Source organism: Macaca nemestrina, chromosome 3 (genome assembly GCF_043159975.1).
Source record: "Macaca nemestrina isolate mMacNem1 chromosome 3, mMacNem.hap1, whole genome shotgun sequence".
NCBI lineage: Eukaryota > Metazoa > Chordata > Mammalia > Primates > Cercopithecidae > Macaca > Macaca nemestrina.
The window spans coordinates 2,140,488-2,166,701 of NC_092127.1; the positions used below are offsets into that span (position 1 = coordinate 2,140,488).

Below are 26,214 nucleotides of genomic sequence, written 5' to 3' on the forward strand. Positions count from 1 at the left end.
TATTTACTGAGACAGAGTCTCGCTCTGTCGTCCAGGCTGGAGTGCAGTGGCACAATCTTGGCTCACTGCAACCTCTGCCTCCCCGGTTCAAGCGATTTTCCTGCCTCAGCCTCCTGAGTAGCTGGGATTACAGGCATGGGCCACCGTGCCTGGCCAGAATCCAAGATTTTTTTTTTTTTTTTTTTTTTTGAGACGGAGTTTTGATCTTGTTGCCAAGGCTGGAGTACAATGGTGCGATCTCGGCTCACCGCAACCTCTGCCTCCGGGGTTCAAGCAATTCTCTTGCCTCAGCTTCCTAAGTAGCTGGGATTACAGGCATGGACCACCACGCCCAGCTAATTTTGTATTTTTAGTAGAGATGAGGTTTCTCCATGTTGGTCAGGCTGGTCTTGAACTCCCGACCTCAGGTGATCCACCTGCCTCGGCCTCCCAAAGTGCTGGGATTATAGGTGTGAGCCACTGCACCTGTCCCCCAAGATTTTTAAGAGAGGGATTTAGGGGTAATTACTTAGACTCCAAAGGTTAAGAATCATTGCATACGTAGGAACCATGCAGTGGTGGTAAGGGCTCCAGAGGAACCAAATAGAAAGCAATGTGTAGTTGTTTTTGTGGCAATAAATGAGAATAATAATCTAGAATTAATCAGCCACTCCATAAGCCTTATCTTGACATTTACGTTACCATGGGCCTCTCATTTCAAAAAGTTTAGCAGAAAATTAGTTGGGCATGGTGGTGCCCGCCTGTAGTCCCAGCTACTTAGGAGGCTGAGGCAGGAGAATCACTTGAACCCCAGAGGTGAAGGCTGCAGTGAACTGAGAACACCTGGGCGACAGAGTGAGCCTCTGTCTCAACAACAACAGCAACAAAAGTTTAACAGCGAAAGTAGGATCATGGTGTTTGTTTTGTTATATTTTTATTATTGATGCTACCATCTCCGTATTTCTATCATCTGCACATATCCACCTGCTTTATCCTACTTTCAGCTACACTCCAACTGCAGTACTGAGTCCTATCAGACAACCCTAAAGTTTTGTGACAAATCATTTAGGACACTGTATCATGTCACTTCTGTAATCAATAATTGGCTATGCCTTTAACATTTGTATGTATACTATTTTGAATCTGAATGTTTTTTTTTATGGTTTAACAAAGCAAGAACTCTTACTTTAGAAGTACATTAGGCACATTTAAAATATAGATTTTGACCTTGGAGTTTCTGGAAAAATTATCCTATGTATCCTCTTTTATGACAATGGAACTGTCACTTAGGATTTACAGAAGACAGCTGGATTCTCATATCTGCTTCTGTATTCAATCCGTTTTGATATGTTGATTGAGCGAAGTATATGAAGAAAAGCCAGCCTCACACAGTATTCTATATTTTAATAGTTGTTTCAGATACATCAAACATTTATGGGTGTAGGTTTTTTTTTTTTAGATGAAGTCTCGCTTTGTTGCCAGGCTGGAGTGCAGTGGCGGGAACTTGGCTCATGGTAACCTCTGCCTCCCGGGTTCAAGCAATTCTCCTGCCTCAGCCTCCCGAGTAGCTGGGACTACAGGTGCCCGCCACCATGCCCAGCTAATTTTTCATATTTTTAGTAGAGATGGGGTTTCACTGTGTTAGCCAGGATGGTCTCGATCTCCTGACCTCGTGATCCACCCGCCTCGGACACCCAAAGTGCTGTGATTATAGGCGTGAGCCACCGCGCCTGGCCCATCTCTTGAACTTTTAATGGATCTCTCCTCATGTATAATTTTGTAATATGATGCATTGAAAATACTGGTTCACTGAGTTATGCAGATCTTCCAAATGTTGACATATTTCAGTAGATAATGTTGAAAAATTATATTCATAAACAACATAATAATCTCATCAGAAAATTTTGAAGTAGAGGCAGGCTGCGAAATTCAGAGATAGATTCAAGTTTTTAACATTTTTTAAATTTCTAGTTTTCTTGTGAAAACTCAAATTTTACCCCGACCAAAAATAGTTTTTTCTTTGAGATCACAGGCTCATTTCACTTGTTTCTAAGAGTATGTCTGTATATTTTTGAGAAATACCCCAATCTGAATAACCATACCCAGCATCTTCATCATTCTTTCAAGTAAAATTTATGTTCTGTGAAAAAAATCAGCTAAGTCAGCTCTCAAGTCCACCAATTTCATGGATTCTATTCTTTGAGACATCTGTTGTTCTTGGGCATGCAAGAGATATGCTTTAAGCATATGTCCATTTCACCAGAGAAAATATTTAAAAATACTTCATAATAATGTGAACTCAAGGGCTGAGATGTAATAAAATTGATTTTTTTAGTGCTTCATTAAAACATTTCAATTTTTTAAATTTCTATTTATTTTTAAATTGACATCATCAAGACATTTAAAAAATAAAACTGGCTCTTGTTTGCTTTGATGCCTGGAAGTGGCTACTAGTACGTTATGACCACTAAGACAGTTTGATGCCACTGCCTTGATTTGTTCTAAGACAGCAACTGGTTTATCCATTATTGCTTTTGCACCATGAATGTCAATGTGGACACTGTGAAAAGGGCAAAGAACGCATTAGAAAACTCCTATTCATCACTTCAGAAAATGCTTTGGAGGAATTCCTTCTCTCACTTTGGAAAACTATTCAAAAATATCTTTTAAAGCTGATCATATATACACCCAAAGAATGGGCAATTCTAGTTATAGACAGAAGAGGCTGGGCATGGTGACTCACACCTGTAATCCCAGCACTTTTCGAGGCTGAGGCAGGATGATCATTTGAGCTCGGGAGTTCAGGACGTGCTTGGGCAACATAGCAAGAGAGACCCCCAACTCTAAAAAGTAGTTTTAAATTAGCTGGGTGTGGTGGTGTGTGCTTGTAGTACCAGCTACTTGGGAGGCCGAAGCGGGAAGATCACTTAAGCCCAGGAGATCCAGGCTTCAGTGAGCTATAATCATGCCACTGCATCCAAGTCTGAGTGACAGTGAGACCCTTCCTCTAAAATAAAACAAACAAACAAAAAATAGTCATACAGCACTATTAGTAATAGCTGAAAACTGGAGACTTCTCAGCTGCCATCAACAGTAAAAATGGCGTTAGAGGTGAGTAGAAAGATTATCTTTTGGGGTAGGGCGGGTAAAGTCTGGAAGCAGGTAAGGGGAATATAAGAGCATTTGTGACATATTTTCTGTCTCTATTATTTCAATACAGAATTTATATTAAAATGAATTTGATGAATGAATGAGTTCTTGTACTGTTTTAAGAATATTGTTACTTCTTGTTTATACATGTTTCGGAATTGATCTTTCCCATGTACGTTCATCCCACATATATAGTTAGTTTCTGTCTACTTACTATGTGCTAGACAACTACACTAGGCATTGGGAAAACAGAGGTAAGCAAAAAGGTACAGCTTCTCTCTCTTTATGTAGTTTGCAATGCAGTTTATTTGCTTTGAGCAAAATCATATTAGTGTCAGCACTTCCATACAAATCTGGACCATAATTCATTGATGGAATGTTCTGTGACCCAGTTGTTTTTGTTTATTCCTTTCAACTATTTCCTTGATCAGGAAGTCCCTATATCCAGATAAAACTTTACATGTAAAAACTTCCTCTTAATCTTCAGTGGTTAAAGATGTCAAACTTACTGATTTCTTAGACACTTAGATTTGGCCATATTTAAGCTCCAAGAAAGGAAGCATTTCATTGAGACCACATTTCTTCTGAGCTTGTTTGCTAATGAGAGAGTGATCTGCAAAAGTGCATGCTCTACATTTCCTTCCTTTAAGACTTACGTGAGGCATTGTCAGTTCCCCATATATCTCTGGGAAGGACACAAAGGGTCACCATTATCTCCTCCCCTATCTTTAAATGTGAGAAGCATGTGTCCAATTAAATCTAGTACTTCCTCTTCATTGTTCTGTATGAATAATTAACCTTTCTAAGTGCTGACATCAGGAAGGTTTTGAATCTTCCCTTTTCTTCCAAGGGAAAAATAAAATGAGGAGCAGAACAGATTTTTTTTTATATATATAGTTTTCTTTTTAATCACTTCTAAGGATATAATCATAAAATATGAGGGTTAAAATATCAAATATTGATCCTGAAAATTATTATTTTGTTTACTCTTTGGTTATAATGATTTATTATTAATGTGGGCTTCTCTAGAGTAATAACGTTCTCTAATGCAATCATTTAGAACAATATGGTCACCAGTCTTCTTTCATTGGTCACAAGGGAACACTATAAATCAATTTCTATGATCTTTGCAACTGAAACTTGCTGGATGCCAGCTGTGTTCATTTCTGTTAATTATCATCCTTTTAAATCTCATCCTTTCTGTAAGTGAGATATGCACTTTAGGACTTTTTTATAGTGTAAATTGTTCTGTTCACCCTCCTACAGGCCTCCGACAAGGTTTTTGCCCCTCTAAGTTGATTTATAATGTAACCTTGAAACAAGGAGAAGCATTAGTCGGCTGCTGTTTTAATACATGGCTTGTCAGCTATTTTATAACTATTGTTATACAACTATTGGCTACAGAAATTTCTAGATAGGAGGACTTTGAATCCCTAACTATTTTGAAAAGTTTAGCTGAACATTCTCGATCATACCCATTCTCTGTGCTAATAAATACTTGACTGATGGAGAGAAAACAGCTTTGATCTATCTATAGGCTTTGATATTGTCATAAACCAGTGAACTTGGGGAGCTGAAAATGTGATGAAATCATTTTGCATGTAACCTGTGAAAATGGTTTTCCTCTCTGTTTATGTCTACCTATTCTGCAACACAGACTTAAGTTATCTTAAGGACTCAATAACATTTTGGAATGAGAGTTCTGTGCAGCTCTTAGTTTCCCTAGTCAAATTTGATCAGGCTCATTTCCATGGTGATTTATTTTTCCAACATGCACAATTGCCATTTCAGAATAATTCTTCACCTGAATTGTCACGCAGTCTCCCCTTCTGGCTTCTCTGCCTGCAAATTCCCAGTTCCCATCTCCTTCAGTCGCATCTCAATCCATTCACTCCACCAAGCTGAAAACCTCAAGATCCTCCTGCATGTCTGCTTCTCCTCCTCCTCCTCCCCCTCCTCCCCCCTCCTCCTCCTCCCCCTCCCCCTCCTCCCCCTCCCCCTCCCCCCTCCCCCTCCTCACCTCCCCCTCCTCCTCCCCCTCCCCCCTCCTCCCCCTCCTCCTCCCCCTCCCCCCTCCTCCCCCTCCTCCTCCCCCTCCCCCTCCTCCCCCCTCCTCCCCCTCCCCCTCCTCCCCCTCCCCCCTCCTCCTCCCCCTCCCCCTCCCCCTCCCCCTCTCCTCCCCCTCCCCCTCCCCCTCCTCTCCTCCTCCTCTTCCCCCTCCTCCTCCCCCTCCCCCTCCTCTCCTCCTCCTCCTCCTCCTCCCCCTCCTCCCCCTCCTCCTCCCCCTCCCTCCCTCCGCATACGGCCCCAGCCTGATCACTTAACCTAAACATGTCCTTCCTCCTCTCTCCTCCTTATCCCGACAACTGTGCTTTTTCCAGACTTTCCATATTTCTTATTTCCAAACTAACAATTCTCCAGTCTTTTCCTCTTTTCTGCTTCACATCTGCTTATATCCATGGGCCACACAATAGGGTCGGATACAGCATGCAAATCTGAACCTACTGCTCGTCTGATTAAATGCACTACTTTTCTGAAGAATGCATTCACCAGAATGGTTCCTTAGAGCTTTTGAATTTTTGGTGCTTATGCCTTTTATTTATGCTTTATACTTTGATACATTTCTTGAAAATGAGCTCAGTCCTTATGAGCAATTTAAAAAATAATACAAAATCTTAGAGCTCTACTTTCAATGGCTTTAGGTTCTAAATGTGAGAAACCAAAGCTCCTATGCACACTATGAAAGCCCCTTTAGTGCAAGCATCTTTCTCTCTCTCTCTCTCTCTCCCTCCCTCCTTCCCTCCCTCCCTCTTTCCCCTTCCTTCCTTCCTTCCTTCCTTCCTTCCTTCCTTCCTTCCTTCCTTCCTTCCTTCCTTCCTTCCTTCATCTCTCTCTCTCTCTCTTTCTTTCTTGACAGACTCTCACTCTGTTGCCCAGGCTGGAGTACAGTGGCAGAATCTCTGCTCACTGCAACCTCCGCCTCCTGAGTTTCAGTGATTCTCCTGTCTCAGCCTCCTGAGTAGCTGGGATTACAGGCGTGTGCCACCATGCCCAGCTGCTTTTTGTATTTTTATTAGAGACGGGGTTTCACCATGTTGGTCAGGCTGGTCTCGAACTCCTGACCTCGTGATCCGCCAGCCTCAGCCTCCCACAGTGCTGAGATTACAGGCATGAGCTACCGCGCCCGGCCTTCACTCTTTCCTTTTGCAGTTCTTGCCCAGCACTTTATTCCCCGCCTAGCCAATGTCTTCCATGTCTCCACGCTTTGGCTCCTGTGATTTCCTCTGACTGGTGTCACCGGTTGTATATTTGCAAACCATACATCTGTTAAGGAGTTAATGCCCAAAATGTATAAGGAACTCAAATGACTCAATAGTAAGAAAACAAAAACCCAATTAAAAAATAGGCAAAGGACCTAGATAGAGAGACATTTCTCTGAAGAAGACACAAAAATGGGTGCCGGTGTGTAAAAAAATGCCCAACATCAAGAATCATCAGAGAAATGCAAATTAAAGCCATAATGGAATATTATCTCACACCAATTAGAATGGCTGTTATCAAAAAGGCAAGAGGTAACAAGTGTTGGTGAGGCTGTGGATAAAAGGGAGCCCGTTCACTGTTGGTGGGAAGGCAAATTAATTCAGCCACTATGGAGAATATTATGGAGCTCCTAAAAAAGTAAAAAATGTAACTACCATTTGATTCAGTCCTCAGAGAGACTCAATATTTTCCTAGCACTAGAAGACACCTACTCTTGGACCTGAATTACGTCTGCAGACCGGGAAGGCCCACGGTGAAGTCATCCCAATGCAGGGCAGGGTAGGAAAGCATTCACGGAGTCCCACCCTCACTTGCCACCTCAGCAACAAACCCCAAATCAAGACACTGTGAAAATTCTTACCACGTATGAATACACTTTGCATGTTATTTTTACTTCATCCAAAAATATCTGGCGATAAAAGACTGCTAACGTTTCTAAGGAAAATTTTGTCTGGGGAAAATCTAGAGCGATGCCATGACTTCTTTTGGATCACAGAATCCTGGGCACTGCTAGCGGAAATCACAGGGGACGGAGCTGAGAGACGAATATGCTGGAGTCAGTTGCTTCCTTCATTTAAGAACAAAGTATCCGTGGAGGCTGGCTTGTGTAAGGGACAGAAGGTGGAGTGGGCTTTGTAAATATCAGACCTATCCATTAAAGATGTCCTTGGAAAGCCAGGCACGGTGACTCATGCCCGTAATCCCAGCACTTTGGGAGGCTGAGGCGGGTGAATCACAAGGTCAGGAGTTCAAGACCATCCTGGCCAACATGGTGAAACCTGTCTCTACTAAAACTACAAAAAAAAAAAAAAAAAAAAAAAAAAATTAGCCAGGCATGGTGGCAAGCACCTGTAATCCCAGCTACTCAGAAGGCTGAGGCAGGATAATTGCTTGAACCTGGGCGGCAGAGGTTGCAATGAGCTGAGATTGCATCACTGTACTCCATCCTGGGTGACACAGTGAGACTCCATCTCAAAAAACAAAACAAAACAAACAAACAAAAGATGTCTTTGGAAAATCTTCAGTTGTATAACCCACAGTGTGTGTGTATGTGTGTGTGTGTATTTTAATTTTAGCAAGCAAAACTATAACATACTGACAACTTTAAATATTTTCATCTTTAGCACACTTTTGTTTGTTTTTTTTATTTTTATTATTTTTTTTGAGACAGGGATCTGGCTCTGTCACCCAGGCTGGAGTGCAATGGCACAATCTCCACTCACTGCAACCTCTGCCTTCTGGGTTCAAGTGATTGTCCTGTCTCAGCCCCCGAGTATCTAGGACTACAGGTGCACACCACCATAGCTGGCTAATTTTTGTAGTTTTATTAGACGATGTTTCACCATATTGGCCAGGCTGGTCTCAAACTCCTGGCCTCAGGGGATCCATCTGCCTCGGCCTCTAAAAGTGTTGGGATTACAGGCATGAGCCACCACGCCCTGCCTCCTTATTTTTTGAGATAGGGTTCGCTCTGTTGCCCAGGCTGGGAGGGCAGTGGCACAATCAAAGCTCACCATAGCCACAAATTCCTGGGCTAAAGCGATCCTTCTGCCAGCCTCCGAAGTAGCTGGGACTACTGGCATGTGCCAGCACACCTGGTGAATTTTTTTTTTTTGGTAGAACTGGAGTGTTGCTATATTGCCCAGGCTGGTCCTAAACTCCTGGCTTCAAGCCATGCTCCCACCGCCGCCTCCCAAAGCGTTGGGATTACGGGTTTGAGCCACTGTGCTTGGCCTCGACGTACTTTTCAAAGGTTAGTATATGTGCTCACTAAGGAAACATAAACATGGCAATTTGTCAGCCACCTAGAATGTGCTATAAAATTGTAATACCTTCGAGGGGCTGGGTCATCATCTTGGCACAGTACACCCCACTACAAAGAATAATACTGTGGATAACAATTATTGTTGTCCGTGCTTTAGCTTAGGGCTTTTCTCTCTGTTGTCTCATTTAACCTGTATAACCTGTCTGATAAGTATTATTTACATTTTAGAGATGATTAAAGGGTTCACAGAAGTTACATGATTTGTCCAAAGTCAATGAGTTTCTGTGTGATGGAACTGGGTTTCCACTCAGTCTGCTTGATTTCAAAGTCTGTGTTCTTAACAAAGAATGTATAACTTCCTGGGTGTTGAATTTTTGCGTTATTACTTCTGATGAAAGTGACTGTAAAATAGTGAAGAAGTCTACAAAAGTTTGCATAAATGATTTTTAAAAAACAGCTTTATTGAGATACAATTCCCATGCCATAAAATTGGCCCTTTTAAAGTATACAACTCAGTGGTTTTTAGTGCATTCCCAGAATTCTGCAACCATTGACACTACCTAATTTCGGCGCATTCTTAACACGCCACAAAAAGTACCATTAGCAGTCACTCCCTATCACCTCCACGCCCTTGTCCTGGCAACTGCTAACCTCTTTCAGTTCCTTTGGGTTTGTCCGTTCTGAACATTTCATGTAAATGCTACTTTACCATATGGGTACTTTTGTGTCTGGCTTCTCTCACTTAGCATGTCTTCGAAGCTTATCCAGGTTATCATATGTCTTAGCGTATCAGTGCTACCTTCTTATGCTGAAATTTTCATTGTATGGACACACTACATTTTGTTTATTCGTTAGTTGGCGAGCACTTGGATGTTTTCTTCTTTCTGGCTATTATGTATTATGCTGTTATGAGCATTCATATACATTTTTATGTGGACAGATTTTTTTCATTTCTCTTTGGTGTACACCTGGGAGTGAAACTGCTGGTTTATGTAACTGTGCTTAATATTCTAAGGAACTATTAAACTGTTTTACATTCTCACCAGCTGCGAATGAAGGCTCAAATTTCTCCACATCTGGCTAACACTTCTTGTTTTGATTATAGGCATCCTTGAAAGTATGAAATGGTATCTGAGGGTGGTTTTGATTTGCATTTCCCTAGTGATGAATAAGGTTGAGTATGTTTTCACGTGCTTATTGGCCATTTATCTATCTTCTTTGGCGAAATGTCTACTCAAGCCCTATGCCCATTTTAAATGGGTGTATTTATCTTTTGGTTGTCGTGTGTCACTGACTTTGAGTTTAGAGCATCTGCCACTTTTCTATGTTTACTACTGCTTGGAAATCCTTTGTTTTGTCTAGTCAAGCATATATTCAAACATCTATAATCACTTACTGTGCTCTGTGCCTGTGCTGGAAACTAAGTCCAGTAAGACACGTCACCTCGCCTCTGGAGTATGGCAACCGCTTCATCTTTTCCTTCTCCCAAGCCATCTCCCAACTCTGCACCCTAAATAAACTTTCTAAGAAGTGAATTTGATCATGTCACTTACTTGCTTAATCCCTTCTATGCTTCCTTTATTGACCACAAGGCAAAGTCTAACCCTTTAGGATGGGTTACAAAGCCTTCAAAACCGCCCCTTGCCAGGGGCAAAGTTCTCTCTCTGGTCCATTCTCTATTTCCATCTTGGGTAACTTTAGTGGGGTCTTCTAGTTAAATACTCTATCTAATACTTTAATCCCACCAGCAGAATTACAGAAAAAGTTCCTAAATAATGTATTCATTTCTTATCTACGTTTCGAGGCTGTTGAGCCATTCACATTGTTAGCGTGTTAAGTGAAACGTGAAGTCACACAATGCGTGGATACAAACTTCCATGAAGAGGTCAGTGACACATACCGGGTGAGGTAGAATACTGAGTGAGGTAGGTTCCAGCCAGACACCTAAACCGGTTCCCAGACAGAAATGAATCATTGAAGCCCGGTCTCTTAACTCTAGATCCTGAGACAGGTGGACCTCTCTTAAGCCTGTGACCTGAAAAACCAAGTGGTATTATTTTCTTGCCGTTAACAGGGCCTTTAAATGTTCCAACCTCATCTCAGTTTTACTAAGAAATAAAGAAAGAGCTGAGTGCTCAGGCTTGGGTCAGACTGTGAGGCACAGTGTGGCCCTTTACAGACAATGCTTGTGGCGACAGGAATTAATGACATTCCTCCAAGAAGGTGATCCACCCAGGTGGCAGAACCGATTCCTGAGACAGGGTCCAGCTCTGTCATCCAGGCTGGCCTGCAGTGGTGTGATCATAGCTCAATGCCGCCTCGAACATCTGAGCTTGCATGATCCTCCCGCCTCAGCCTCCTGAGTAGCTGGGACTGTAGCTGGGACTATACCTGGCTAATTTTTAATTTTCTTGTAGAGATGGAGTCTTGCTGTTTTGTCCAGGTTTGTCTCAAACTCCTGGCCTCAAGCAATCCTCCCATCTTGGCCTCCCAAAGAGCTGGGATTACAGGCATAAGCCACCAGGCCCAGCCTCAGAACTGGTTCTGTGAAGAAAAACGGTTCCTCTCGAGTGGAGATTCTCCCTCCACCAATCTTTAGAGACTGAGTGTTAGTAAACTAAAGGCAGCTGCAGTTTCCTTAGATACCCCACCAAACAGAATCAGTCTTTGATGTTCAAGGAAGAGGGAACTCACTACTTCACTGTCATATGGCTGAAAATAAATCTAGTATATAAACTTAGAAATATAAAGACTTCCTTTTGAACTTGGGCATGAACTAGATATACGACAAAATCTTGTTTATTTCTATACGTATATATGGACGTATGTATATAGTCATATGACAAAATCTATCTCAAATTACGTATATCTATGTATGCACATATACACACATAAAAAGCAGGGACTATAAAATTCAAAAACAAGCCTGAAGTGGGGTTTATGTTATTTATTGCTGCATAACAAACTAACCCAAAATTAAGTGGCTTGAGGCAATCTTTTTGTACTGTGCATCATTTTGTGAGTTAGCAACTTGGAAAGGGACCAACTCCTGTGGCATCACCTGGGGTGATCAGGGCTAGATGGCTTTTCCAGTCGTCTTCTTCGCTCACAAGCCCGGCACCTCACTGCTCCTTAGCCTCTCTCTCCACATGATTTCTTACCCTTCAGGCCTCTGCCTGTGGCTTGGATTGCACTCAGGAAGGCGGTCTTAGGGTAGTCATGCTTCTCAAATGCCAGTTGGTTTCCAAGACAGCAGCAAACTAGCAGTTGGTTTCCAAGACAGCAAGGCCTCTTACAAACTAAGCCTGGAACTGGCCTAACCATTATAGCACTATTTACGTTATACTGTGTTCTACTGATCAAAGCAGTCACAAACTCGAGGGGAAGGAAACAGACCCCTACTCTCATTAAGAGAAGTAGCAAAGAATTTGCAGGCATCTTTCATCTGCCTAAGTGTAAGATCTATTAAGCACATACACACACTCCATAAAGCTTCCCCTCTACAAAAATATCGCTACCATGCCGAGTCCTCAGCCGTCCGCACACAGATAAGAACGGGGTGCTATTACACATACTGCGTGCGACTTTAGCTTTTTTATATGTAATGGTGAGAATAATTAAAATTCCCTCAAGTTTTATTACTTCTTTGACTTGTATATGTGTATTTTAGGACAAACATTTTAAGCTGCACGGAGCACACAGCAAGCTTTTAACAACATGTAACTAAAATCTTAGGAGCATGAAGAATAGTTTATTAATGCCCAGGGGATCATTCTAGTCTAATACCTTCGATTTACTGAAGTCACAAAAGTTATGTTGGCTTGTTTTATGAATATAATTTTAGCCACATGGTAAATAACAGCTTTGTACAGGTGTCCTCACATGTCTGGTCCACTGACATCTAAGAAATCCAACTCTGGGGTTAGGGAGAGAAGCAAAGGACCTAATAAAAACCACATGTTAACCATTAATGTTCATTTACCAAATCTTGCTTAAACTCTTGTACTCTCAAAGCTAATTTCGTCCAACTGCCTTTTAATTATAGTCTCTTGTTCAGAGTTGCAAATATAATGGCTTTTTAATATGACGTGCACTGTTCTGTGTCCAGTGTAGGATGTAATCATGCAATTTATTCAGTCAGAGCCAGTGCATTAGGTAATTAAAACACAAGCACACACAGATTCCTGCACATGCATATAGCCAGCAAAAAACAATCTGAGAAACAAGAATATTTGTCAACAATATAACAACCTGACAAATTTGCTTTCAGATAGAATTCTGTAAATCCTATGTCCACAAATGTGTATTGTAGCTATGGTGAAATACTGAAGTCAGATATCACTGGGTGAGCTGTGCACATATCACAGGGTATCAAACAAACAACACTGATCTGAAGTAGGAATAGAAGTGATATCACCATCGAACAGTCTTGGTAGATAATAATAATTCTCCATACTGGTGAGCTCTTCATTATTCAAGATGCTGGAAGATGAACAGACCCTCAGTCCCCTGTCTCTTACAGAGAAGGAAGGCAGAAAAGAATGATAATGAGATTTAAGATTATTTTCACTATTATGAAGATGATCAAACAAAATAATTTAAGAACTCTTAGTGGTGATTATTTTTGGGAACTAGGAATAGATGTGTGCCTGTGTTACATGTATATGCACACACAAACACATTTTTTTCTTTTAAGGAGAATATATTAGTCTATTAAAGTTGTTCACTTTTATTCCAGTTTCATTTCAGAGTAATCATATTTTATATAAAAATGAGTAACACTTGCCGGGCGTGGTGGTTCATGGTGGTATTTTTTTTTTTTTTGAGATGGAGTCTCACACTGTCGCCCGGGCTGGAGTACAGTGGTCCAATCTCTGCTCACTGCAACCTCAGAATCCCAGGTTCAAGTGATTCTCCTGCCTCAGCCTCCCAAGTAGCTAGGATTACAGGCACACACCACCACACCGGGCTAATTTTTGTTTTATTAGTAGAGATGGAGTTTTGCCATGTTGACCAGGCTGGTCTTTCACTCCTGACCTCAGGTGATCTGCCCGCCTTGGACTCCCAAAGTGCTGGGATTACAGGCATGAGCCACTGCGCCTGGCCCAGCACATACATCTTCAATAAACATGATAAAAAATTTAAAAAACCCTATACGTGTAAGATTCTGTTTGTTGTTTATGGGCTGTGAAGTCAAATGCCAGCTTGAAAACAGAAAAATATTTATTCATTCCTCAGGATTTGGGGTTTGTCAAATGCCAGTGTCTGGAAAGGTGAAAAGCTAGATGAACCGAGACTTTTTTCAGTTTTCTCTGGGTATGTGTGCAGGTATCTTGCATTCGTTCTTATTTAAAATACAAATGTGGAGAGCCTGTGTACATTTCTTCTGGAACCATAAACAAAGGATTTCAGGTGACACATCCTCATATATCCTCATTAGCTAACCTCCTTTTCCTTTTTTTTTTTTTTTCCCTCCATTGCATCCACATGCTTTCTTCCTCTTACCTTCTTAGCAGTTTTAGGGTTCCTTTTCGGAAGAAAAGTACAAACAAAAACAGCTAGGAAGCTGGCTGAGTAGCATCGTATTCCTCAGGCAGGATTTGACTAAGCCTTGGGATCCGGATACACAAGCATTTTCTCGGATTGCTGTTTCTTACACAGTTAAGCTTTAGAGTTGTTAACAGGGAGTTTTGGACCCTTCAGCTCTAGAAAAGAGCTAAACAGGAACAGCCATCTGAGAACAGCAAGAGGGATGGAGACTGGCTCCCGGTGGAGAGGCTGGTCTACCTTTTAGAAATGCTCACGGTTCAGGAAGAAATATCTCCATCCACCCCTCTTCGTGCCCTGCATCTCGGCTCTCCAGCTTGCAGCCTAAACCCTGCCCCTGACTTCCTCTGGTCTTGAGGGCTGCTATTTACTCCTGCCTTTTGCCTGGTCGTTAGAGGTGCTCTGTTCCAATTCATCTCCGAAGTAGAAACCCACAGAAGAGCGAATCAAACACAATGCTACCAAAGCAAAACAAGCTGAGAATATGCTCTGTCATCTTGACCAAATACCAAATTCCCATCCCAAGTTCTAAACTCACGCGTTTGGTTTGGAGGAAATGCCACACTTACAAATGGATTACGTAACCAATGGTCCTCACTCAGTACCCACATTCCTGTAAAAATGATACTAGAAATTCTAGACCAAATTAAGAATTAATTTCCATAGTCCATAGTAGCAATTAGCTCATACCGACGTCAAAATGTAAGCCTTTGATTTTTTTACTTGTTTTAAAGACATATTTTAGACTTTGGCATTTTAAAAATCAAGATTAATCTTAAGTTGGATACATTTACTTAGTGTGGCATTGTTATTACCTGAAAAGCCATTATATTAATGGTATGCTTAGCATCACCTCCACTGATGTCTTAAATCTTAAAATCAAATAATTATGGTTATTTTAATTATACCTGATTATCACATTAATTCTGGGGGAAACATGCATTTCAAGTTTGATGGCTGCATATTTTTGGCCATTATGCGGTGATTCCAATCAGGGATTCACTTAATACTGATAAAAATGAGTTAATCCCTACATTAGATTTTATTTTTACCAGCTACTTTCCGACAATTTCTCCCTTTATCCATGTGTAACTGCTTTCTCTGAATTTCCTTCCACAGCAAGTAAATACACCAGATCCCATCTCATCTGTTAGTAACAAGAAACTTGCTCTTACTCTGTGGCTTGCCTCCAGCTGTGGCCCTGTCCCTGAAGGACACTTGCACATTTGCTGTTGAACAAAAGTGGCATGAATTATGCAGCCCGTTTCCCCTTAATGAACATTTAAGTTATGGGTTTATTACTATTAAAAATACTATTCAGTCAACGTTCTTGAACAGATCCCTTTGTACATTAGTGCAAATAACCCTCAGTACCTCAGAATGTGACTTTATTTGAAGGTAGGGTCTTTACAGAAGTCCTCAAGTTAACATGAGGTCATCAGCATGGGTGATAATCCCACACGACTGGTATCCTTGTTCGGACACAGGCACAGAGGGAAGGGATGTGAGGATACAGGGTGAACGCCATGTGAACACGAGACAGTCACCTAAAGCCAAAAAGGGAAGCCTGGGCCAGTCCTTCCCTCCCAGCTTCAGAAGGAACCAGCCCTGCCAACACCTGGGTTTTGGACCTCTAGCCTCTGGAACTGAGACAATACATTTCTGCTAAGTCACCTAGCTTGGGGGTACTACTATGCCAGCTCTATAAACGAATATAGCAGACTTTACAATATTTATTTCCAAACTGGCTGTGACAATGTATACCTTCCCCAACCGCACATAAGCCTAACTTCCCACCATACCTCACCTACACCGAACATCAGTCTGTTCAGTTTTGCTAAATTTTAAGAACAAATAAATGGTACCTCTTTTCAATGCAGACTCTTTGATTTTTTAAAATACAGACTTGGCATATTTCTGAAGTTTCGTATTCTTTAGTTGTAAAATATCTAAAATGGATTCAAATGGACTAACGCTATCAAATAATCGCTCACATCTAACCGTATGAGTTCCATATAGTTTGATACAGTGGTAAAAAGAAAACAAAAATTAGAATGAAACAGAGATGACTTTAAAAAATGTTTAATGACTCATTCATTTATTGACTATCTACTGCAAATTTTTCATTCTCTAGGACAATGACATGTACCATGAAGAATATTTTTATTTTTTACTTTTTTAAAAAGATGGGCTCTTGCTGTTATCCAGTCTGGAGTCCAGTGGTGCAATCACAGCTTACTGTAGCCTCAAACTATCCTCCTGCTTCAGCCTCCTGAGTAGCTGGGAACACAGGTGTGTGCAACCAGGCCTAGCTAAGTTTAAAAGTGTTGGGGGAGCTGGGCACAGTGGCTCACATCTGTAATCCCAGCACTTTGGGAGGCCGAGGTGGGTGGATCACTGGAGGTCAGGAGTTTGAGACGAGCCTGGCCAACATGGTCCCAGCACTTTGGGAGGCCAAAGTGGGCAGATCATCTGAGGTGAGGAGTTCAAGACCAGCCTGGCCAAAATGGTGAAACCCCATCTCTACAAAAAATACAAAAATTAGCCAGATGTGGTGGAGTATGCCTGTAGTCCCAGCTACTCAGGAGGCTGAGGCAGGAGAATCCCTTGAATCCGGGAGGCAGAGGTTGCAGTGAGCCGAGATCACGCCACTGCACTCCAGCCTGGTGACAGAGCCAGATGCCTACTAAAAATAAAAATAGAAAAAAAAACCAAATAAAAACAATTTTTTTTTTTTGCAGAGACAAGATCTCACTATGTTACCCAGGCTGGTCTGGAACTCCTGGCCTCAAGCTATCCTCCCGCTTTGGCCTCCCAACAAAGTATTAGGATTACAGGCGTCAGTCACTATGCCTGGCTGAAGAATTTATTTAAAAGGCAAAAACTAAGAAATGAAAACTACACAATTAAAACTCAAAGTTATTTTCATATTTATAGTACATGAAAATAAGTCTTATATCTAATAATCCAACAGATACTATATTAAAGGTCATGCTTTTGAAGTCAATTTATCACTGACCTTCCTGTTGGAAGCACATTTTAAGAATACAAAGTTCTAAATAAAACAAAAAAGAAAAAAAATACACCATGTTCTCAAAATGGTATCACAAAGTGTGGGAGCATCTTAGAAACACCAAATTATAACCGCTTTTGGGGCTGCAATATTGATTTAAAAATTCCGTCCTAGAAACAATAATCAAGAGGTCGATTTGTCACTGATCACTCTTCTGCGTATCCTGTTGGAGGACCACTCTCCGTCTTGTTCATTCTTGTTCGTATTTGCATGCGTTAGGATGTGGGCTTTCAGGTTATTTGACTGAGTAAACCTCCTGTTACAGCCTTCAAAGGGACACACGAACCGTTTCTCCCCCGTGTGGATGCGTACATGTGTACGCAAATTGAAGTCCAGGGAGAAGCGCTTTCCGCACCCTTCAAAAGTGCACTGAAACGGTTTTTCTCCAGTGTGAACCAGGAAATGTCTTTTTAGTTTCGAGCTCTCAACGAAGGCTTTCCCGCATTCTGCACAGATGTGGTCTCGGGGACCATGAGTGAGGAGATGCTTTTTCAGGGCAGCTCTGTTCCTCAACTTCTTACTGCATCCACTCTGAGGACAAGCGATTGCACTCAGACTGTCATATTCTTTACTTACGGGGGGCTTCTTTCTAGCAAATTCTGCGAGCTGTTTTCGATCTGATAGGTCAATGCCAGGTATTCCTCCAGGCGGAAGCTTCTCGCCTGTCACGTACTCAGAACACTCGAGCGAATTCTCTCCAACTATCTTTTGAGGAAGCTCTTTCTTTGCCCCTTTTTTCATGTATTGCAAAGAACATTCAAGAAGGGAGCTTGCTTCGAGAACCTTTTGAGAAAGCTCTTGTTCTGATCCTTTCTTTAGGTATTCCAAGGACTCAAAAAGTGAGTCCTCTTCCAGGATGGGTTGAGAAAACTCACCCCTTATGATGCATTCTATGTAACAGTCTGAGAAATCGTCCTCTCCAACAGCCTGAGGGCCAGGCTCATGGCACACGCGGTCATCACAGAAGGCCCACACGGCGCCCACAGGCTCCATTTCCGCCTGCAGGTCTTGGCTTGCCTTGCCTGGCCCGGGCTTAGCCCTGCCGGGGGCTCTTCCACCCAGGCCTTTCTGGCGTCTCGTCTTGGCCCGTTTCTTCAGTTGCTGGTTCATGTTTTCCTGACTGTGTCCTTCTTGAAGGTTTACACCAGGATGTATCAACCACCTCCAGGGAGTAGTGATCTGAGTAAGCTGTCTTCAGCAAACACCTGCTTTATGATAATAACCTTTAGTTAAAATAGATTCCAGTATCAGAGCTACTGTCAAAAAATGACCTAGGAGTCATTATTTCCAATAATACATTTCCATCTTCTCTGATAAACTAACCAACAGACCGAGAATGAGCTCTGTGTAAGACACGAGTCATAAACAGATCTTATCTAGGTGTTCCCACAAGTTATCGGAACCCTCTATATCTAATTGCTCACCTGACATGCATTGGTCAGGACCATGTGCTAGCTCTACTTTAGGCTACACAGTTTGTGATACATCAGTAAACAGGCACACAAACATCTATGCCTCCATGGACTAGACATACTCATGAGTATAGAAAATAAGCAATGTATGCCACGTGTTAGAAGGTGACTAAGTGTGAAAGAGTAAGCAAAGGGACTGGTAGGAAACAGAAGCCTGCAATATTAAATAGGGCACTTGGGCAAACCTTCACTGGGGTGGTAAGTGGCAGTTGGTTAAAAGCCTGAAGCGGGTGAGGGAGCAAAATATTGTCTTCTTTCTTTTCCTTTTTTTTTCTTTTTGAGACGGAGTCTCACTCTGTCGCCCAGGCTGGAGTGCAGTGGCGCGATCTCAGCTCGTTGTAACCTCCACCTCCTGGGTTCAAGTGATTCTCCTTGCCTCAGCCTCCTGAGTAGCTGGGATTACAGGCGCATGGCACCACACCTGGTTACCCTTTCTATTTTTAGTAGAGATGGGTTTTCACTATGTTGGTCAGGCTGGTCTCGAACTCCTGACCTCGTGATCCGCCCGCCTCGGCCTCCCCAAGTGCTGGGATTACAGGCGTGAGCCACCGCGCCTGGCCCTATTCTTGTTTTCTTATGTAATACTGTTATGAAATTCAAATTAAATAATGCATGCGAAGTGCTTAGCACAGATTATGGTGCACAGCAAATGCTGACTGCGATGTGAGCTCGTGTTATTTTATTACCTTTTCATTCATTCTACAAGTAATATGTTGGATCCTGCTACATGCCAGGTTCTTTCTAGACCAGGGTGGTAAACCTTTTCTGCAAAGGGCCAGATTTTAGCTTTGTGGGTCCTGTGGTGTCTGTTGAAACTATTCAGCTTTGCCGCTGTAGTGGAGCACAGAAGCAGTCAGATAACACACAAAGGAATGAGGTTGGCTGTGTTCCAATAGAACAGGGAGACTGGCCCATGGCCATTGTGTGCCCACTCATTGTTCTAGAAGACGGGGATCCAGGGAATAAGACACATGAAATTCATGGTGCTCCCACCTTTTAGGAATTCATGCGAAAATAAAGGCACAGGGTAGCTTGGCCCTGAAGAGTTTCCCATCATTTCCTTAAAAATCTAACAGCAATGACATTATAAAAGGTATAGCATGAATATGTTATTGCTTCTATTACGAAAGTCTCTTGCATAATGTTACAACTGTGTGCCTGATAAAAGATCTCCCTGTTTATCATCCTCGTGTCTTTCTGTAGGAAGAAAAATTATATGTTTCTAAAAAAGAGGCAGAGGTAAAAGTTGTCGGATGACGATTAACAGCTTGAAAATACTTAAGAAAACAAAACAAAACAAAACACCTCAACAGAAGCATGTCATTTACTTTTGGTAAAAAGCAAATACATATAATAAAAACAAAATGTGTTCCAACTGTAAGGGAAGAGTTTAAGATTTCTTAAAATGTATTAAAAATATGTAATATATATGTTAAATGCTATTAATACTATTATTTTTGGTGTATTTTATTTTATTTTGAGATGGAGTTTTGCTCTTGCTGCCTAGGCTGGAGTGCAGTGGCACGATTTCAGCTCACTGCAACCTCCGCCTCCCGGGTTCAAGTGATTCTCCTGCCTCAGCCTCCTGAGCAGCTAGGATTATAGACAGGCGCCCGCCACCACGCCCAGCTAATTTGTATATTTTTTAGTAGATACAGGATTTCATCATGTTGACCAGGCTGGTCTCGAACTCCTGACCTCAGGTGATCTGCTCACCTCAGCCTCCCAAAGTGCTGGGATTACAGGTGTGAGCCACGGCGCCCAGCCTGTGTCCTTTAAAAAGGTGAAATTAGGGCTGGGTGCGGTGACTCACGCCTGTAATGCCAACACTTTGGGAGCACAAGGCTGGCGGATCACCTGAGGTCAGGAGTTTAAGACCAGCCTGGCCAACATGGCGAAACCCTGTCTCTACCAAAAATACAAGAAATTAACTGGATGTGGTGGTGCACACCTGTAATCCCAGCTACTCCAGAGGCTGAGGCAGGAGATCACTTGAGCCTGGTAGGCGGAGGAGGCAGTGAGCCAAGATTGTGCCACTGCACTCCAGCCTGGACAATAGGGAGACTCTCTCTTAAAAAAAAAAAAAAAGAAAAGAAAAAAGAAAAAAAATAAAAATAAAAAGGTGAAATTAACCAGGGAGATTTGAAAGTATTTATGAAGCACAATATTAGCACCTTTGGAGAGTAATTACTAGGATGAAACACAGAGCTGCCCTCCCCAGTTAGTCCATTTAAAAAACAGCTTGTGCATCTCAAATCTGAAAATCCAAGATCTGAAAGGCTCAAAGTAAGATATCTTTATGAGTGCCACCATGACACTTGAAGGAAATTCTCATTGGAGCATTTTGGATTTTGAATTTTCGGACTTGGGATGCTCATGTTGGGTATTTTGCAAATACTCAAACATTCAAAAAAATCTGATGTCCATACTACTTCTGGTCCCAAGCATTTTGGATAAAAAGTGCTCAACCTGTAACTGTAATTGACTGCTGCTTTTCTCTCCAAGTTCACCTCTTGCCTTCTCTAGCTCTTGTATTTCACTATTCAGACATAATAAACTTTCTCCAATAAAGCGTCAGATCAGTCCATTACAAATGTTCTTTTTTCTCACGAAAATACTGCCCATCCTCCAACACACACACAGAGGCTTGCTTCCCACCCATACTTCAGATGTGGAAGCATCACCTCCTCAGGCAGGCTTCCCTGGATTCTTCACTCAGTTGAGTCCCAGAGCTAAGTGTTCCCCTAGCTCCCTATTTCACACTCATCAGAGCTCTGGTGTCCCTTGCTTAAAGTCTGTCTTACCTGCTAGACTGTGAGCTCTACGACAGCGAAGGCCTCTTCCGTTCTGTTCACACAGGCTCCAGCCTCAGTACATTTGTCTAGTGAGATGAAATCATGAGTATGCATTAGTCATTGTGCTGTTGATCTCTGATTTAACAACCCTATACAATTACTTTACTAGGAATTTAGTTGAGAGTTTAGGCAACTTAATGTAGAAGTTTCAAAAAAGCTGGCTGTTAATGATGCAAGGTGTTACACAGAAAGGAACTTCCTAAGGCCAGGCATGGTGGCTCATGCCTATAATCCCGGCACTTTGGGAGGCTGAGGTGGGCGGATCTCTTGAGCCCAGGAGTTGGCGACCAGCCTCAGCAAAATGGTGAAACTCCATCTTTACAAAAAAAAAAAAAAACACCAAACACACAAACATACAAAAAAACATGAGTCTAATCAGACTACGCCTACACTTCAGCTCAGCGATGGTTAGGTCTGAATTCCCAAGGGAGGTGGTGAGTGGGGTGGGCTTGCCAAATGCGCTGGTGGTCCCAGCTCTTCAGGAGGCTGACGGGGGAGAATCGCTGGAGCCTGGGAGGCAGGGGTTGCAGTGAGCTGAGATCACATCACTGCACCCCAACCTGGGTGACAGAATGAGACCTTGTCTTAGAAAAAAAAAAGGCATCTCCTAAGAGAGTGTTTTCTTTATGAATTTACCAAGATTCAAGTATGGTCCTCACCTGTCTAAGCTAAATTCTTACTTGTCAGATCTCCGAGCATTATGCTATTTCTCATAGCAATAGACAAGCTTGTGAGGATGACATATAAAATTGAAATGGTAATTTATTAATTTATAAGAAAACTATATGGCAAGCCAATTTCTGTCAGCAGAAAAAACTAGTCATGTATCACTCAAAGACAGGAATATGTTCTGAGAAATGTATCTTTAGGTTGCTGTGTCATCTGTGAACATCAGAGTGCAGCTGCGCAGACCTGAATGGCGTAGCCTGCGACACACCCAGGTGACACGGTAGGGCCCGTTGCTCCTAGGCGGAAAATCTGCACAGCAGGTTCCAGTTCCGAGTACTGCAGGCCACTGTAACACAACAGTAAGTACTTGTGCACATAAACATATCTAAATAGAAGAAATACTGCACAGAAGATAAAAAGTAGTGCACCTGTGTAGGTACATTTCCATAATGGAGCTCACAGTGCCGGCAGTGGCTCTGGGTGAGTCAGTCAGTGAGTGCTGAGTGAATGAAGGCCTGGGCCACCACTGTAGACAACGGTAGACTTTATAAGCACTGCACACTTACGCAAATTTTAAAACTTATTTAAAAATGTGTCTTTCTTGAATAATAAATTAACCTTAGCTTACTGTAACTTTTTAAATTTATTTATTTATATATTTATTTAGAGACAGAATTTCCCTCTTGTTGCCCAGGCTGGAGTGCAATAGTGTGATCTTGGCTCACCGCAACCTCCACCTCCCGGGTCCAACCGATTCTCCCACCTCAGCCTCCTGAGTAGCTGGGATTACAGGCATGCGCCACCACGCCCAGCTAATTTTGTATTTTTAGTAGAGATGGGGTTTCTCCATGTTGGTCAGGCCGGTCTGGAACTACCGACCTCAGGCGATCCGCCCGCCACGGCCTCCCAAAGTGCTGGGATTACAGGCGTGAGCCACCGCGCCCGGACTCTTTTTAACTTTATAAACTTTAAAATGTGCAAACTTCCTCTTTTGTAATAACACTTACCTTAAAACACAAACACATTTTTTCAGCTGTACAAAAATATTTTTTATGTTATTTTATACGATTTTGTCTGTTCAAATTTTTTTAGCCTTTAAAAACTTTTACGTTAAAAACCAAGAGAAAAACACACACAGCAGCCTAGGCCTACACAAATTCAGGATCATCAAGATGTCACTAGGGGATAGGAACTTTTCAGCTCTTTTATAATCTTATGGGACCACAGTGCATGGGGTTGCCCATTGACTGAAACGTCCTTACGTGGAACTTGACTGTACATGGAAAATATACCGGTAAAAGCAGATGTGGACAAAATCTTCATATTAAATCAACACTTAATTTTCTATTTCGCAAACTGGGGCACAAGTACTTCCAGGGGCACATCCTTTACTTATTCAATCATTTGACAAACATTTAGTAGCAAACATTGTTCTAGGTGCTGAATTTAGGGAAGAAGGTACAAAGTTCCTCGTTAACACACAGTTTGGTGTGGGACCGGCATTAAGAGTCAAATAAAAAAACTTCAGATTGAGAAAAACGCTATTAAAAAGCGTGGCGGGGTGGGGGGGGGTGGGGAGAGGTGGCTCACGCTTGTAATCCCAGCACTTTGGGAGGTCGAGGCGGCGCGGATCATGAGGTCAGGAGATCTAGACCAGCCTGGCCAACATGGTGAAACCCCGTCTCTACTAAAAATAAAGAAAAACTAGCCGGGCGTGGTGGCGGAGGTTGCAGTGAGCGGAGATCGCGCCATTGCACTCCAGCCTGGGCGACAAGCAAAACTCTGTCTCAATAAAAAGGAAGAGAATGAGAGGGGAGGTAACCGAGCACGCCATCTTGATCCTGAATGTCTGGAAAAGGCCCCCAAAGAGGGGCCACCGGAGCCAGATGCGGGCAGGAGCAAACGTGCCCGGCGGTGGGAAGAGACCAGCGACGGCTGCTGGTTCCAGGCTCCCGGCGGCTCCCGGGGGCTGCGGGGGAAGGAGGCCACGCTCAATGCTCCCTGCAGATACGGCGGGCAGGAAGGTGGGGGCTGGGACGCGGCCCAGGCGGCTGGGCTGACTGTGCGCCCCGGTACCATTTGCATTCCATTCCAGGACCCATGGAAACCATTACAGCGTTTCCAACAAGGGAACTGCACGCTTTCTTAGGTTAAAAGATGGGCCGGGCAGCTGCATGGAGAATGGATTTGGGGAGAACAGAAAAACGTATTAGATTTGGGAATCCCGGGAAGGGCTGCTAGTGGTTTGGAGCAGACGGTGGCAGAGGAGATGAAATGCAGGGAGAGCGGGAAAGCAGAAGAACCACCCCCTGCCTCCAGCTCGCTGGTGGATTGGATGAAGGGCGGACGGGAAACAGGAATCAAGAAAGTCTCGCTGGGCGCGGTGGCTCACGCCTGTAATCCCAGCACTTTGGGAGGCTGAGGTGGGCGGATCTCCTGAGGTCAGGAGTTCGAGACCAGCCTGACCAACATGATGAAACCCCATCTCGCACTCCAGCCTGGCAACAGAGCGAGACTGTCTCAAAAACAAACAAACAAACAAACAAACAAAAAAACAACAAAAAAAGGAGTCTCCTAGGTTTTTTGCTAGAGTAATTTGAGTGGAGCGTATTGCCATCTCCAGAGATAAGTGGAGAAGAAAGGGAAGAGACTGGTATCTTGATCACAATATAAGCATGTCAATATAAAAAAGACCTAGCCAGATATTGTAAAGAAACATATTTACAGGAAGTTTTGAAACAAAATAAAAAATGCAATTTAGGAAATCACCGCCAGACACTCGCTTTATTGAGAGTGTATTACTTCTCCCATCTGCCCGTTTTCAAAGTTTGAGGCCAGTGGCCAGCCAGTGGCCAGCCACGGGTCACCGCAGGGCGAAGGCTAGAAGTCTCCCGGCGAGGCCGGCTCCCCTGGTCCCAGGATGAGAACACGCTTCCCCTCCGTGACTTTCTAACCCTTTTGACGCACACATTCCAAGTAGTGATCTACACATCCCCCTTTTCCCCACTGGAAAAAAGTTCCACGAGACAAGACTCACCCCTGTTACCGCGAAGCGCTCTGCTATTTTCAATGCCAACTCCTTCCAAACGTAAAACAAAGGAGAAACTGCAGTGGAAACGTGGACTGCCCTGCGCCCCCTCCCAAGACCCACCCTCCGGACTGACGCGGTCTAATCAGGCTACGCCAACCCCTCAGCTCCGCCAGGGTTAGGGAGGGCGTGGCCCGCCCCGCCCCGGGGCGCCGCCCTGGAGCCCCCTGGCCCGCGCGCTCACCTTCTGCCGGGAGCCGCCTGGCACCGGGGCGGCGCGCTCACTCTCAGCCCGGGGCCCGCAGGCACCCGGCCCGCACGCAAACCCTCAGCCCGGGGCCCCCGGTCCCCGCGTTCACCCCTCAGCCCGGCCGCCGGGCACTGCGCATCCGCCACGTGGCAGCGCCTCCCGAGCCCAGACACCCCGCATTAGCACGTGGTGAACACTCAATAAATGTCTGTTGAACAAATACGCGTAGGTGTACTCACATTTACGCTTTTAGGCCGGACGCGGTGGCTCACGCCTGTCGTCGTCCCAGCACTTTGGGAGGCCGAGGCCGGGGCGGGGGGGCGGGGAGTCACCTGAGGTCAGGAGTTCGAGACCAGCCTGGCCAACATGGCGAAACCCCCGTCTCTACCAAAAAATACAAAAATTAGCCGGACATGATGGTGTGCGCCTGTAATCCCAGCTATTCGGGAGGCTGAGGCAGGAGAATCGCTTGAACCCGGGAGGCGGAGGTTGCAGTGAGCCCAGATCGTGCCACTGCACTCCAGCCTGGGTGATAGGGCGAGACTCCGTCTCAATAAAGAACAAAACAAAACATTAACGCTCTTGCAGGTCGGGGAAGTGAAAATCAAGCGGTGGAGGTAGTTTTCACCCCCAGAAATAGAGGTTGACTCAAACGTACACCCCCACACCTTTCCCACCCTGTCCTACCTCCAGTCGCAGATAAAGTATTACTGCGTCTTTGTTTTATTTTTCCTTTTCCTGTCCATTAATGTGACTGTACTGCTAAAGGCAACACAACTCACTCAGAACGCAGCGGTCAGTCACTGCCCACCATTGGCTACAGTCTAGTGAAATGTAATAGTTCGGGTAAGTACACCCATACCATTAGAACAAAACCCAGACCGAT

General features: G+C 43.5%; 1 protein-coding gene across 1 annotated transcript; it reads right to left on the minus strand.

Moving 5' to 3' along the window:
• Nucleotides 1-17,177: 17,177 nt before the first annotated feature.
• LOC105466535 (ZFP42 zinc finger protein) lies at nt 17,178-25,189 on the minus strand. The gene is made up of 3 exons (XM_011715482.2): nt 25,088-25,189; nt 21,331-21,407; nt 17,178-18,259 (listed from the first exon to the last, which is right to left on the minus strand). The coding sequence occupies exon 3, from the start codon at nt 18,162-18,164 to the stop codon at nt 17,178-17,180; it is 987 nt and encodes a 328-aa protein (XP_011713784.2). The 5' UTR covers nt 18,165-18,259; nt 21,331-21,407; nt 25,088-25,189.
• Between the last annotated feature and the right edge of the window lie 1,025 nt (nt 25,190-26,214).